The sequence below is a fragment of the Xiphias gladius genome, chromosome 22 (assembly GCF_016859285.1).
Source record: "Xiphias gladius isolate SHS-SW01 ecotype Sanya breed wild chromosome 22, ASM1685928v1, whole genome shotgun sequence".
Taxonomy (NCBI): domain Eukaryota; kingdom Metazoa; phylum Chordata; class Actinopteri; order Istiophoriformes; family Xiphiidae; genus Xiphias; species Xiphias gladius.
In genome coordinates, this window is record NC_053421.1 from 14903607 (window position 1) to 14919785 (window position 16179).

Below are 16179 nucleotides of genomic sequence, written 5' to 3' on the forward strand. Positions count from 1 at the left end.
CACAGAGAAATAGTCAAAAACTTTATTTTTTCTACAAGAATGGCACGACGAAAGATGCAGTCAAGAGAGAAATAGAATCATATCTATCTTCCAATTGTAGAAGGATAAATCGGGATATTCAACATTAAACACAATGATAGGACAGACAGGTACCTGCTTTTAAACATTAATTTAAAATATATTAAAACAGCAAGCGAATGTATCAGATGTTTACAGCTTTGATTGTAGAGTCCAACTAATCACTATCCCAATATTATACTTGCTTATACAAATAGTTCTAGTGTAAATGTAAACAGAAACAATCCATGCAAAGATTTATCGAAGAATTCAAGCTCCCAAATGGCTATTCTTGCTTAATGCTTCAGCCTAAGGCACTGATCCATAGACTGTGAATTTTTTGTCTCAGTTTCAACCCTGCTTGGGCCTTTTCTAATATAGTGTGGAGATTTAATTGCCACTTTAATTCTAAGTAATTTTCTGTCCATATGCAATCAAGTGTAAAAGTACATATCTTCATAACAAAAGTTGAATTGTGTAAAATCTCCCAGAAGTTTGTGATTGAATAATATATCGCAGTAACATCAAATAACTGAAATTTGCTTACAGAAGGTTGTAATCAAGCTTACTCAGTTATGCACATAATTAAAAAGCGTAAGTCTTGGTCTTCTATAATCAAAAGATTCATTTGGCACATGGGAGAAACATATCTGTCAGTCTCCATTTCACTTCGCCAAACACAAACCGAGTGACACTATGCCATAACATTGCCTCATCCATTAATAATCTTATTCTCCCCACATTGCGAGAGATACAAATTGGACTTTTTCACATGTAGCTGTACAGCAAACTATATGAGCAACTGATCCACATGTTCAGTGTAGTTGTTTCTTCAAGGTAAAATGACATTAAAGAACCCAAAACAAATTAATCATTTTCAGCTTTTTGGAACTTTACAGAAAATTGAAAAATGTCAGTCCACTGCTGCAGCCTTGGAGAAGGTAGGTAGCCTACACGAGAGAATTCAGGGAATTGAAAAGTCTAAGTCCAGAATCCGGAAACTCAATGTGAATTAAGAAAACTGATTTTGAATTAAGAAACCTAACTTTTAATTAGTCAGATTTGTTGATTATCACAAATCTTCAATTATAATAACTTTTTAAATGTTCCAAATCCAGTGTGGGCCCTGCAAAGTCAAACTTTTCCACAACAATTGAATTGCAATCCTTTCTTTGGACACAGCTCCATGATATTTAATTAATTCCAGTGTTCATCTATGTACTATAACAGTATAAAGTAATTGGGCGTAAACGAGAGTCGGGGGCATGATGTCCATCCACAACTCCTAGGTATGGAGAAGTAATACAAGAATTGCGTTTGGACAATCAACACCAGACTCCCTGATAAACTTGGGAAGAACATCAATAGCATCTCTTAGCCCAGGGAATAAAACCTGCAGTGGATTGACGGTTTGATGAAAATATTAGCGATGAATTAAAACATGTGCAGAAATATCTATCATAAAATGTAATGAAAATTTTCAGTTCAAGTAGTTGCTGTTTGTTAGGGGACCGAAGAATTAATGAACTGTCAAAAGAAAGCAGGCTAAACACTCAAAAATCCAAGAGTTACTGTTTCTTTAAAAGATTATACGTTGCTACCTCTAAATGCTTTTTAGAAATATGTACATATTCTTCGTCTACCAATTCCTTTTATTTCTTATCTATAGACTGGTGTATTAGTGAATCAACTTGTACTAACAAGTGAAAAAGTAAACTATTTTAATACTTACATTATGCACCATCAATAACAGAGTGATAATAATCCCAGAGAAGCAGATATTAATCATGTGTCCCTTAGCATATGAAATATTAAACTCTTATTCTTTCATTTTAACTTTTTTTGAATATTGTAAAGTCCACTCTCCTCTGCGTCCGTCCTCAACCGCTGCTTGTTCACTTTGCCTGTCCATGTCCCCCTCTCTATCTTTTCCCCTCTATCCATCTCATTTCATGCAGGAGTGGGGTTACCTAAGAGACTCTGCCTCAATGGAGAAAATCTCTTTTTCTACAATTAACTGTGAAAGTGACAGAAGGAAAAGAAGGGAGGGATCTACAGAGGGGTGCAGAATCAGAGAAGAAAAGGAAAGAGGAGAAAGACAGAAGTGTGCATGGCAGGTAGAGAGACATAACGTTAAAAGCTGATATTTACCAATGATTTTTAAGTTTCAACTTCAGAAATTTCTGAATTTATAGCCAAAAAGTCTGTTTGCGGACCATAGTTATGGATTCATTTTAGTTGAACGTTTGTACCCCAAAATGCATCGTTGAGTTCCCGCATTTGACTCTTTGATTTAGGAAACATACTCTGGATGGTATTTGGAGAGATAACTATCTTATATGATAAACCAATATATATAGTAAATTAAATGTTTTTATTCTGTATTTGGTGAGAAATGTTTGCACAGCTTTAATGAATGCATAAGTTTCAGTTTTGTAGCACCTCATACTTGAACTGGGATTAGGTCATATTAGGCCGCATTACACTGATCCAAGTAAAAGTGAACTATGTATATCACCATAATCTCTACAAATGCAGATGGAGTGACCACTGGGTTACCATTGAGAGGTGTACACAAAAGGGTGTGGCGTGGGAATGTCCCCAGGGGTCAGGAGTGAGGGTGAAAGGGTCAAAGGTCAGAGCCAGCTGGACAGCACACAAGAGGAGATGACGGTGAGAAAAGGAGGTGACGGGCTATGCCATGGACTGACTGACTGGACCCAATGAGATATTAACATTGAACTGATGGGAGGCTCACTGACCAATGCCTATTCATGGAGAAACTAAGCCATGACACACTCATGTGTAATGGTCCATGGTAATTGACAAGTGACAAGGACCTCATTGTGGATGCAAAAGCAGTTTTTAGAATGCTGCACTAGATTATAAAATATACATACCATTATGTGGGATTATTTAATTCCATGAACATACTGATATACTAATAAAACCTTCATAAGTAGTATCCTTACACCTGGTCATAAAATGACTTACACTACTAAGCACAGCATATTTCCTGTGTTATATCACTCTTCAGAAAGTTTCTTTTTTTTCCACCTCATTGACAATCATTCAAACATGTATCTGAGTCATTATTTCAAAAGAGGAAGGAAGTTTGTACAGCTTTGTGAAACGTTCAAGGGCAAGGATTAGTTCCATGGAAAAGTCTGTCTGATAACAGTGGAAACAGTCTATTCACAGTTACATTTATGTCGTACAGTTGGAGATCAATGAAATACAGTTTTCGTCTCTGAAAATGTATCATTGCCAGTTCCTGTGCTTATAGATGCTCTGTGTACCTCAAGGGTGCAGACAGGAAGGCAAGTGCCTGGGAGCTCTGTCTTCCATATGCGTGCCAGTGAAGGTCAGGTCAGTGAGGGCACCGGGCAGGCTGGATCAGGGCCATACTCTGGTGGTCTAAAGAAGACAATCTTGGGGCCCAACCCAGGGGGTCAACATGCAAATAGTAACCCCCAAGTGAAAGGCATAGAGCAGATCAGCGTTCTCACATTACTCTTGCTGCCCATGACTGTGACACACCACATGAGGTTTTCATATTTAATTAAATTCAATTTCAACAATAGAGAAAGCAGGTGTATTTCAACAAAGGTAGAAGTATGTAATCATAAGTGAACGTTAAATTAACCATGATATCTCTGTTGAAGTCCATCAGAGTCCGCTGGCCTAATGTAGCAATTGTCTGAAACATGGTTCTGAATGTTAAATCAGCAAACTGCAAAAATATCAGTATACTCAGACAAAATGTGTTATGTCTTCATATAGCATGATCAAAACTGGCCCCCCACGCTCATTCAGCACATGCATAGCAGATGAAATTCAGTTTTTCTGTCTCAGACAAGCCTACCCACTGCTGCCTCCCAGTGGCCTCAAGGGCACCTGTAGCACCACAGTCATATTTCCTTTCAGATCCTTGTCCGGTGGCCCAGTTCTGGTAACAGCCAGTAGTTGACCTGGTCCAAAACCAAAAGTTAAAGTCACAGGTGTAGCGTAGTCCAAGCCAAACGTGGGGTGAAGTGGCGTTCTTGGCCATTTCAGCCACCTGTTCTTGAATGTCTTTGCTGGTAACATGGACAAGGTCAATATGGTGCTCCCTGCAGTAACTCATAGCTTCAATCCATGTCATGTTTTGCTGGATTAGTATCAGATTTGCTTTAGGAAGACAACAGAAAGAGAAACAGTACTTAATTCCATAATATGTAATGTAAATTTATGCTAAATGAATACACATGGGCACATGATAATTTTAAACATACCTTGAGGCAAACTTTTACTGTTTTGAGTTGACATTAGCATTGAAAGCTGCGTTGTGTTCGGGGCTGAAGTCACCACCAGTTTTGTTAATGCAGAAATACCATCTGTGGTTACTTTGACAGAAGTTGCTAGCGGTAGCGGCATTGCTGTCACAGTTGACATTTCTGTAGTTGCATTGCTGAGCAAAGAACTTGAGGTACTGTATCCAACATTTGTGGTATTTGGTATTGTCAGTTCAGTGGCAGTTGTTTCTTCTTCTGTGGTAACGTAAGTAGTGTTTGGTTGTTTAGTAGAACTAACCACAGTATTTGGAAGACTCGTCATATTTGTTGGCAGATCTGTTGTTACGGTCTCCTGTGCACTTTTCTGATTGGTGGTTGTTGGAATTGATTTCTTCGCTGTAAGAGTCAGTAATTAATGGACAGTGGTAGATGTGGCTCAGTTGTGTAATATGTAAGGTTACACAACATTAAGATATAACTTAAAACAAATTCTACAACATCCATTTGCTGGCATAGAGAGCACGCAATACCACAAGTAAAGAACACCAACTTACCCCCGCGGCAAACAAAATTGCGTTTGCCTCCACATTTCAGGTCATTCCACTTCCCTTTATCTTTGAATATAGCAGCAACACAATCCTGATCTTCAAGGTAGTTAGGCTGGAAGGGTTTCCAGTAACGGAATGATGAGTTGCTCCCATCGGACCACTTCCAGGGATCTTTGAAGAGGCCAATCCACACATTTTGTGACACAGACACATTGTGTACTGCCTCATTCTCTTCTGCTGAGTGAATGCTAACCAGATCAGATGATAAGCTCCTGCAGTAATTCTGAGCGTCCCTCCATGATTTGGTATCAGCAACAAAAATGTGACCACGAGTTTCACCATTACCTGCAAGTCCCAGGGTTTGATATTTTTATCACATAAATGTAGTGAGATTCTGTGCCATGTGAAATAACCCTTACTGCAATGTTGTCTTTGTACTTACCATGACAAACAAAACTTCTTTTAGTTCCACAGTTGCTGTCAAACCACTCGCCGTGTACATCCATTGCTGCACATGTATCTTGATTTTTTTTCCGTGGATCTCCTGCCCTCCAGTTTAAAAAATCTATTTTTTGATCAGGCCAAGACCAGTGCCACATCCACACATCTCCAGTTTCCAGTCCTATCCAGGCTCTGGCAGTGGAAGTTGAAAATGAAGTGATCAAATAATTCATATCTGCTGAGCTGTGAACTGTTGCTAAATCAGTGTACATCTCTCTGCAATAGCTCTTTGCTCCTTTATAAGTCTTTGAAAGATCAATAAGGTGAAAGTCTGAAGAGCCCGCTGTGAAGGAGCAAATTCCTGTGGAATTACAAGCAGCATAATTAGTCACAACGGTTTGAATACCAACAATAACAATTATAAAAATACTCTCATATCCACTGATAATTTCTCACCATAATTTTAAATTCTAAAAAGTAACCCTTCTTCACTTTTCAAAAGCTTTGTGTCTATACGTACCAGTATCCAACTACATTAATGCATTTACGTTATACATTTACAAATGTGAAATCAGAAAAACATTATACAGTGGGAAAAATCATGTAAAGTACAAACCAGAGATAAAAATCAGAATTTGACTTCTTTTCATCGCGATGAATCTGTTTTCAGTCATGAACATAGCAAACAGCAAAACAAAATGCAAAAAAAAAAAAAAAGACATGTTAACATAATGTTGTGCTATGACCAGGTGCTGTTCCTAACATAAGGTGCCAACAGCTATGAGCACCACAGTATTTGAATGCCACTTGGCGTTTAAAGAATGCCACTTGGCTTGTTAAGGGACACCTCTTCTGTAGCCACTATAGACAAAGCAGTTTTTCAAGTTTCTTTCCGTCTTCTAGATACTGTGCGGTACATTGCTTGCTGGTTTGTTGAGATGAAATGATATAAAAACAGCGACACCTGCCATGAAATGCAAGGATACCAAGCGGACAACTTTAGAAGTCTGCTGTCAATTGAATGATCCAAGATTTTGTCATTATTTGGCAATGTCAGCGGACGGCAATGAAAATTAGTCTCTGACATCATGTCCATCAGTCACGTGGTTGGTCAAGAATGAAGATGAGCATGTCTTGTTGGCTAATAGTGAAGAATTTAAACCAGTTCCCCTATGTTTCCCTTCTCCTGTCCTATTATGAAGGTAAATGCAGAGAAGGGATTATGGTTAAACCACCTAAAAATCAGCCATTACCTGTATAGATCATGGTTCAATCTCTGGCCCTCTCTAAGTGTCCATGATCATGACACTGAGAAACCGCCCCTGCCCCAATTTATGTCTATGGTAAAAGGGGAATTATTAAGTGGTTAAAATTATTCATTCAAATTTAATATTTGAATGAAAAACAAAACAAATCAATCAATCTGAAAAGCAAAAACAGTATTGTGATATTAGGGGTCTGTTGGACCCTGTATACTGGGAAATGCTATGTTGTCGGGGGGGGGGGCATCTTAGGGCAGCTCTTGTGTGAGTTTCCACAGACACATGTTTCTTCTTAAAAACTGCTTTTTAACGTGAGTGACCAAAGGGGATTTTTAACCAAATTAACCATGCGGGGAAAAAAAGTAATTGATCCTTAAAGGACCCTTCTATATCCAAGGGTCAAAAGGTTTTGCAAGTAATTAAAACTCTTACAAAAGTGCAACTCAGTCTTTAACCTGGATAAAAAAATGGAGCTTAAAGATGAGCTTTAAAGCGAACATTGTGTTAAATATTTTTGATAGTGGAAAACATTACTGAACAACTGGAGCAAGAACGTGTTGTGCAATACTGCAATTGCCCTTCCTGTCATTGTCAAAAATATTCTAGCACTTTTTGTAGGTGTGGCTGTCCAAAAATTTGCTCACATTAGATCAGCTGCGCAATAATTAGGCTACACAAAATCCACACAGCATTTTTGTTTGAATTTATGACGCTTTTAATTTATTTTATACTTAAATTTTTGTTTATCAGTGGCTCATCATAACCACAACAATCAAATATTTCCATTTGTCCAGGTAAGGTAGCTTCAGTGTGTCAGAGTATACGCAGATGTGTTGTGTTGAGTCATTTTCCAGTACTTAGTCTTGAATGCATCAGTAATACCCTGTTGTGATAGTGTTTTGGGTATTGAACAGTTTGATGCTGTGTGTGAATGTGTAGAATTTTGGAAGGCCATTTATTCATTCTCAGAACAATATATGATGGAAAATTTGTAAAAAACCAGAAACTGTATTATCATAATTTTAATGCAAATGTTCTAATCTTTGGCAAAAATGTAGGAACCGAAATCAGCCTGATTAAAAAAATGCATCAAGCTGAACATGTAGTGCAGGAGTGTCATATGACAATGCTGTTATGGGTGGTCCCATGAGACATTTTGACTCTAGGGATGCTGGCACCGAGCCACTATGGCCTGTAAACAACAACAGCGTCAAGTTGAAGTAAACTGGATCTGAGTGTCGGCCTTGTTGTCTGGCGCTTGTCTGATTACAACAAGCACAGTGAAGTGGTCTTCAACAATGCGTCGAAGGTGTGTCTGGTAAGTAATTTCAACCTTTAAACGACCATCGGCTATTTTGCCAACAACTTCTTCTCCAGACTAACACCCCGAGCCGTGCAATAGGCTAATTTTAGCTATATTAGCTAAGTTATTCGTAATTGCAGCTAACAAGCTAATCTTAGCTACGTAGATAACATTTATTGTAATGGTTCGACCACTGTCAAGTTATCAAGCTCCACGTTTTTTTTGATGACTAATGGGGTATGTTTAAATGTTAGTTTTACGAAACTATACAGAATGCGGTATCAGTCAGACGTATGGCAACCAAAGCTAATGTTAGCTAATGTTACCCAGCCAGGGTCTTGGGGACGTTTATGGATTTGTAGCTAGCTAGCTAACGGTAAAAGCAAACGCAGGGCATTAATTATGTGTTATGGCCATTAACACATTGTACAGATAATAATTCATGGAAATAATCATGGACACTTGCATTTCTGTTTGCGGTTAGCGTTTATTTAATGCTGTGCTCCATGGAGTAACGTTAATGTCAACATTACTGCGTATCGTTAGCAACATTCAGCAAACGTGTAACGTTATTGCGATGCCAACAGGAGCCAGCTAACGTTAACAAACACCGACTAATGTAAGCAAAGGTTAATGTGTCTTACTGTTTGTTTAGTTGGAACAAAGATTCTTACACAAAACGTTGTTAACTATCGGTGCATTTTCCTTTAATTTGAGCAATCTGATGAGGTGAATATTGTGAAACAATTTGACTTTTGGGCTTCTCTTTAGCCAATAAATTGTGTGTTTGCAGTCACATTCGTCCATCAAATCACCTTTTTGTGCGACAGTTGGTAGGTGTCAGGTTTATTTTGAGATTTTAGTTTAACAGGTAGCCTGGTTAACTTGAGAATTTGGAAAATTTTATAATCGCCGTCACTGTGTCCTCCAATCGCGTCTGCAACTAACGTTTATTGTTTTGGTTAATCGATTGGTCGATAAAAAATGTCAGTAAAATTGTGAAAAATTCACATCTCTATTTCTCAAAGTCCAAGTTGATGTCTTCAGATGTCTTAAGTTTTATGACCAACAGTCCAAAATTCAAAGATATTCCATCTTTAATTATGTAAAACTGAGTAAAGCAGCAAATCCTCTCAATTGAGAGGGCAGAACCAGAGAACGTTTGGCAGCTTTGTTTAAGAAATAATAGTAAAATCAAGCATAAAACTAGATGACAATAGATCAGTAATTGTTTCAGCTCTACTTGCAGTGTATAATTACAGCCATATACAGTTAAAGACAGGTATCATTCAACTATATTCTTTTATGTCACCCTCAGATTGATATCCTTCAGACGGGACATCATCCTCTCCACTGGGTTGCTTACTAGCCATGTCCTCACAGCAGCCCAACAGCTCAGCCTCCAACAGCCCCACCACCATCTTGGGTTCTCCTTTCTCAGTGATCAGTCCCTCACTTAACTCCACAGTTGTCTCACCCTCTCTGGGATTTGGACCCATCAGCAACAGTCAGGTAATCAAAAGGCATTAGAGTCTGTGAACTGATGTCATGGTGTACTTAATTTCCATGTTGAAGAGATTAATGTGTTTTAGCTGTAGGATACTTGTCTTTGTTTTCTTACAATATGTACAGTGCAGTGAATAGCACTTTGGATGTTACTACTTGCCAGAAGCTTTTCACAATGGACACACTGATGTCAAATCTTTATTTTATCAACATTGAAAAAACTGACAAATAAGTCAAACTAACAAAAAAAAAACAAAAAACACTTTTGTCATAGCATACAATTAACCAACAGCATTACAGTGTTTAAATGATTTATTTTTGTTGCACTGTGTATCCAGATCTCATCCTCAGCACCCATATCAGGGATGCACTCGATCAGCAGCTCAGAGGATATCAAGCCTCCATTTGGCCTGAGGCCCATGCCAGCTCACAGCCCTGGAATAATGTTGTCTCAGAAACGCCTGTGTGTCATCTGTGGAGACCGCTCTTCTGGTGAGTGATTGCACAAATAGCAGGATTAGCAGATGTGAAACATCAGCTGGAGACTGAGTGTGGACACAACCTTACTGTCAGATGTTTCTGCCTGTGTTTAAGTTTTAATTAACAGTTTAACAAAATGGATCTCAGTTGCTGTTCCTAATGAAAAATAGAAAAATGTGTGTCAGACTTTTGCCTTGACTTTGATGGGTTGTGTTTGATCTTTCCATTGGCCTCTAACTTTACCTTTTTTTTTTTTGTTTTGTTTTGTTTTTTTTTTAAATTTCTGAAATTTAAAGGAAAACATTATGGAGTGTACAGCTGTGAGGGTTGCAAAGGCTTCTTCAAACGAACTGTGCGCAAAGACCTGAGCTACACCTGCAGGGATAACAAAGAATGCCTGGTCGACAAACGCCAGCGCAATCGCTGCCAGTACTGCCGCTACCAGAAGTGCCTGGCCATGGGCATGAAGAGGGAAGGTATGCAAGAGACAGGGTTGTATCAGAGGTTTAAGTTCATAATGAGAGCCTGTTTGGCTGTTGACGGTTACGGCACATGTTTTGTTGTGAGTTGTCTTAAATGCCACTACACAAAGGGGACATGCAGTATATCAGAGACTTCTACAACCAAGAGTTAGATATATATTTTTAGAATGATTTGAACATTGGCAGTCAATTAAATTTCTTAGAGTAGTTCATTATGCAAAAGGAAGCGCACTTAAATTGATAAAGCAACATTGGAATAGTTCAGTGTTTCTGGTATAGGTGAGAGTGGTTGCTTCATTCGATAAATTAAAGGGTAGAGTAGGGTATATTGGGGCTGGTTAATATAACTAACCCCTCTCCATCTCTTTCCTTCACTTTCTCCTATTCTACCCTTTCTCCATCTTTCAATAGTGATCAAACATGTAAAGTGGATAAAAGAAGATGGAAAAGATGAGGGATGGATGAGTATGGCATTAAAATGTTAAAGATAATGTATTTTAATGTTACTTAGAGAATTAGCCTGTTGTGTTGGACATGCAAAATTTGTTCACTGGGGGATTCGTAGGTGAAATTGTATCCAGAAATGTGAGCGAGCGTGAATAGCTTTGCTATATTTCCTTGTGAGGATAGACTCCTTTACAAAATAAGCAGTTAACCAGCTGTAGTTATTTGCTGAATGTATGTAACTGTATTTAAAATCTGATGGAGTGGATCGGTGTTTATGCGCCAAAGAAAATAATGGTTCAAATTCTAGTGAAGGCCTTGATTTATCTGCAGATTTTGTGTGTCTGTTAGATTACCAGTTAAATCACCTTCCCATGTCAGTTTCTTATGGCTGCACTTTTGTCAGAGTGTCTGATCTGCCATTGAGACGAGTAGATGATATGTTACGGTGTCAGTATTTTCAAAGGGATTCTGACAGTTCTATTTTTTTTTTTTTTCCTTCTTTTTCCCTGATTTGTTGGATGGAACTTAGAATATGTGGTGGTACCTTTTATGGATTGGAGATCAGTCTCCTTTTGGGTTGCTGTAAAAAACATAGACTTGTATTTTCACCACTGTTTAGTTTTAACAAACTTCACACATTAGTCTCTCGGCTCCTCATTTGTCCTCAAGGTGGTTTGTGTTGGTGAGGACAATACCACTCTGGAGCAATGCTGCCATTTGAGTAGGAGTGGGAAAAATGATAGATTTTTAGATGCATTGTTATTCTGTCTTTAATGATTTCATATTCTATCGTTAAACATAAAGCTAATGCATGTAATCTAATTCAAAGGCATGTTGATAAACTAGTGGAGGTTAGTTTTCTTCTGTTGATAATGGAAGGAAATTCATCAGACTTTTGTCATGATGGATAGTAATTATGTAGCATACACAGTAGAAAAAGTATGCAAATCCAAAATCAGTGTGTACAATAATACATTGATAAACATTTTATAGTAATTTTCTTAGCACTCTGAATTGACACCACATCTTTAGGAATGTACAATAGAAATTGCCAGCCCTACATTTCAGTTACAATTGACATAATTCTGAACCAAATACATTTTATTCCTGTTACTGACATGATAACATTTTTGTCAAGAAAGCACTGAATTTGAAACAGGTCTTTCTCAATGCAGAAGAGTCTTCTGTCATTCTTCAGTGTTAACCATCACCCCCCCGGTTTTGTCTGCCACAGCGGTCCAGGAGGAGCGCCAGAGGAACCGAGAGCGTGAAGGAGAGCTGGAGTTCAGTGTTGGAGTGAATGAGGAGATGCCTGTGGAGAAGATTTTGGAGGCAGAGACAGCAGTGGAGCAGAAGACTGAGCTTCATTCTGATGGAGGCTCTGCAGGCAACTCTGTGAGTGGCTGGAACAAGGCATTTAATAGATTATATAAGTAACTGTGTCAGTCATCTGTTTTTCATGGCAGCATAACGAGTTTGGGCTCAATTTTCTAAGATAACTTGATTTAAATGTTGTAATTATTGGAAGCCTTGGAATTGGTTATATAACTAAGTAATCATATTGTTCTATTGTTTGGATTCAGCCCCATGATGCAGTTACCAACATCTGTCAGACTGCAGACAAACAACTGTTTGCCTTGGTGGAGTGGGCAAAGAGAATCCCGCATTTCTCCGAACTGCCCCTTGATGACCAGGTCATCCTTCTGCGTGCAGGTATGATCGAGCACCTGCAGTCATGAATGATCCATGTGGAACTGTGCCTTCAAAATCAACACAAAGAACACAGAGAACAGATCCACATTATGTCTTCGCAAGTTTGTAATCGGCAGATTATAAATGTTACGAATATTACAAAGTAGACTTCTGAAAGAACAGCAAGACCAAGGACATTTTCTGAAATGGTCTTTTGTCGTGTTTTCAGTATAATGCTGTATTATACAATGACACTGCTATATAAAGTAGTGCTGTGCTGAACTGTTTAATTAATTCTATTTACACACTAGACAGTTAAATTAACCACAAAGGTTTGATGGCTAGAACACAAGGAAATAGTTATAAAACAGATTTGCCACAAGAGCAGAAAAAAGCCTGCAAGTTTGTACCCTTTGCTGCTCTTCACATCAAGACTTGGATAGAAACTAACTACAAAGCAACTTGAAAAACCTCAGTGAAAACCCTAAATTATGGTAATGTTGCACCTGGATGTTGGAGTTTGTGCATGGATAGGTTCAGTAAAAGATAAGAATATATTAAATGAATGCACAATAAAATATATTTGAAGATGGAACTCAGGAATTGAGGAAGATTTTTTTCTCCAATTGTTTTTTGAAACACAACTTGGCACAAAAACTTGTGCAGCTGTAATGGCAGGGATATGGAAGAGTGTGAGCCTAGGCACTGAGATGACAGTAGCCTCATACAGGGATAATATACAAGTAGTTTGGTAGACATGTTGGCAGAGTCACCTGATGGGTGATGTCCCAAGTGGTTTTTTGGGGGGTTTTTTTTCCAAAGGGGAAACTAGCAATAATAATTTTAGTTTAACTTTAAGTGTGTTGCACTGACACACCCAGTGGAAGTGAATCTCAAAGGGAACTGTTGGGTAGTTTGCAAGTGTTTGCAACAGTGGAGGTGCAGCCTGATGTGACAGGGGCACAAAGTCACACTGAGATCAAAAACTGTGTGTTTTACAGAATTGGCTTCAACCAGATAAAGAAGTGTGTCCCTCTAAAACAGCTATTCATTGTAAGGGTAATTTCACCTTAAGAACAACTGAAATGTTTTTCACTGCAACCATGACTTACCAGTGTTTTTGTTGTATTTCATTTGTCAGGGTGGAATGAGCTCCTCATTGCCTCGTTCTCCCATCGCTCCATTGCTTTGAAGGATGGAGTTCTCCTGGCATCTGAGCTGCAGCGCGACAGTACACACAGTGCAGGAGTTGGAGCCATTTTTGACAGGTACATCGATGGAAACAAAACATTTCCAGCTTAAATGTAAATTGCAACTAATTGTAATGCCTAATGTTTTACATATGTGTATCATCTAAATAATAACTGAATTTATTTAATGCAGGGAGAGTGTGCAGAGTGCAGAGGTCGGCGCCATATTTGACAGGTAATTTTATGCTTTTGTGATATTAAGAATGTCTTTGAGTCAATAAAATGCTAGTAATTTTCTCATTATGCTCTTTGTATTTTACACTCTTAGACTTTTTCAAAAATCTTTGCATCGTTTTTCATTATTTAGGGTTCTTACTGAGCTCGTCAATAAAATGAGAGATATGGCAATGGACAAAACAGAGCTGGGCTGCCTCCGAGCCATCGTCCTCTTCAACCCAGGTGCTTGACAGTGCAAGACACTGCTGATATCTAAATAAGAAAGATTACTTTTTTTTTTTTTTTTTTTTTAAACAAAGTATTGTGTATCATTAAGTGTCTAGCCCATAATGAAAATATTTTCTGTATTTTCCTGCAGATGCTAAAGGGCTCTCCAACACCAGTGAGGTGGAGCTACTGAGAGAAAAGGTCTATGCATCATTGGAAGCCTACTGCAAACAGAAATACCCAGAGCAGCAGGGAAGGTAAAAGTCTTCAGTCATGACAAACCTGGCGTAGTTTGTTTTTTACTCTACTGCATTTGTTTTGCAGTGTAGAGTGTCCAAGTTAAACATCACTGGTGTATTGTTTACCATATCAAACTAAATGATACTCTCTTTCCTCCCTGCAGGTTTGCTAAGCTGCTTCTTCGACTGCCAGCACTGCGATCCATTGGCTTGAAGTGCTTGGAGCATCTCTTCTTCTTTAAGCTGATCGGTGACACACCTATTGACACTTTCCTCATGGAAATGCTTGAAGCTCCCCATCAGTTGTCTTAGATAGGAAATGCGTACTGTGGTTAGGTTCAGATAGCTGAAGTCTGGGAAGCTGGAGTGGGACTGGAGTGGCACTTTAAGTTCTTTGAAGATTTGTCAATTTGTCTCACTGCTGTCTGGGTTACACTTTTTTAGTGCAGCACAGATTTGCTCTTTAGACCAAACCCAAGGCTTGGCATGATCTACAAGCTGGTGCTATATGTTGAAATAACTTCATGAGTAACTATGGTTTAAAAAATATTTTTAAAAATGTAAACATTTACATATTTCCCTCACAGGAATAGTATAATAATTTGGGTACACGTTTTTATACAAACTTTTTAGACACCTCAAACATTAAGCTTCAGTTGTTTCTCCAGCTGAACTGATCTCTAAACCCTGTTTTTTAAAAAGGAAGGCAACCTCAATGGTGAGTACGCATTAAGGACTTAGTCTTCTTTTTATAATTTCTAATTCAAACCAGATCAAAAAATGTATTATTGTACCAAACAGTCACCGGTAACTGCGTCCAACCACAGCTCTGGGTTTACTTCTATCCATTGCAAAATATAAAATTCTCACAGTGACCCTGGGATAGACAAGTCAGTGATTGAAACTGTCAGGTCAGACTTGTACATGTTGATTGAGGATCAGCTTTGTGTCTGGTAATATACAGGTAGTGTTGTTTACTTCTTTGCCATTTTATAAATCTTATCACTTTGTGGTTAACGATTAGACTGCACTGCACACTTGCTATGTACTATTTTTAAAACATACTTTCAATAAACACCTGGCCTGTAAAATGGTCAGGTGTTTGTCTTTTGGTGCTATTTCAGAGATAAATTGACATTGTTGGTGCAAATGCACACCAAACCACAAACCTAAGAAAATATGCAAAACTGAAAATCCCTTTGTTGATCTTTGTTGAAATGTAGCAATATAAAATGTAAAATGCATAAGAGCTTTCTGCTTGTCAGTTGTTCAGGGGTTTTACAAAGTAAATCATGTCTGGTGGAAAGGGAATACTCCATTTTGTAATTTATCTATACAATTCTAAGGTACTGTGCAAAAATAATTGTTCAGGGAAAATGTATATTGATAAATTTGAATTATGATCAGGAGATACAAATTATTTAATTCTTATGTGCCCTTGTTTTTAGTTTTCAGCTAGTATAAAGCAGAACGTGTCTTGGGTTGCACTGGATTTGCTGAGACTGTTTCAGCTTTTTTTTTTTTTTTTTTCATTTTTTTGATGCTCAGTTGTATATCCTACTGCCCCCCGTCTCCCCCTTTTTTTTTTTTTTTTTTTTTTTTTAAAGTAGCTGTCTGGTTCATTGTAATGTCTCTGCAATTTATTAAAAGCAAACCATAATCACAATTAGATCCATAACACCTGTGGATGTAAGAATTTTAATCAAGACCAGATGAGGTCTGTATGATGGCTATGTGTAAACACCAGATGAGCTGTATTGGTTAGCTTGTCATCGACCTCTGTATGCTCTTGAACATAAAATGACTTGAAGCAT

At 38.1% G+C, this 16179-nt stretch overlaps 2 protein-coding genes across 5 annotated transcripts; one reads left to right on the forward strand and one right to left on the reverse strand.

The window, feature by feature from the left end:
* Nucleotides 1-3865: 3865 nt before the first annotated feature.
* LOC120783971 (lithostathine-1-beta-like) lies at nucleotides 3866-4201 on the reverse strand. The gene has a single exon (XM_040117379.1). It carries the CDS (start codon nucleotides 4199-4201, stop codon nucleotides 3866-3868), a length of 336 nt encoding a protein of 111 aa, XP_039973313.1.
* A 1827-nt stretch (nucleotides 4202-6028) lies between these two features.
* Nucleotides 6029-15926, forward strand: LOC120784516 (retinoic acid receptor RXR-beta-A-like). Of its 4 annotated transcripts, XM_040118381.1 has the most exons (13): nucleotides 6029-7376; nucleotides 7749-7900; nucleotides 9204-9397; nucleotides 9730-9883; nucleotides 10168-10347; nucleotides 10765-10818; nucleotides 12035-12195; nucleotides 12384-12513; nucleotides 13634-13760; nucleotides 13876-13917; nucleotides 14050-14141; nucleotides 14278-14383; nucleotides 14530-15926. In XM_040118381.1, the coding sequence occupies exons 3-13, from the start codon at nucleotides 9257-9259 to the stop codon at nucleotides 14675-14677; spliced, it is 1335 nt and encodes a 444-aa protein (XP_039974315.1). In that variant the 5' UTR covers nucleotides 6029-7376; nucleotides 7749-7900; nucleotides 9204-9256; the 3' UTR covers nucleotides 14678-15926. The 4 variants fall into 4 exon arrangements, with proteins under 4 accessions (XP_039974315.1, XP_039974314.1, XP_039974317.1 ...); XM_040118380.1 differs by having other exon boundaries at nucleotides 6029-7900; XM_040118382.1 differs by lacking the exons at nucleotides 6029-7376; nucleotides 7749-7900 and adding an exon at nucleotides 7919-8122.
* Nucleotides 15927-16179: the final 253 nt, after the last annotated feature.

Excerpts from the sequence above, each read along its gene's own strand:
- LOC120783971 (XM_040117379.1), bottom strand. The coding sequence starts at position 4,201 with ATGACATGGATTGAAGCTATGAGTTACTGCAGGGAGCACCATATTGAC.
- LOC120784516 (XM_040118380.1), top strand. The coding sequence starts at position 9,257 with ATGTCCTCACAGCAGCCCAACAGCTCAGCCTCCAACAGCCCCACCACC. Across the intron at positions 9,398-9,729 it reads GACCCATCAGCAACAGTCAG|ATCTCATCCTCAGCACCCAT; the intron begins GTAATCAAAAGG and ends CTGTGTATCCAG. Across the intron at positions 9,884-10,167 it reads CTGTGGAGACCGCTCTTCTG|GAAAACATTATGGAGTGTAC; the intron begins GTGAGTGATTGC and ends TGAAATTTAAAG.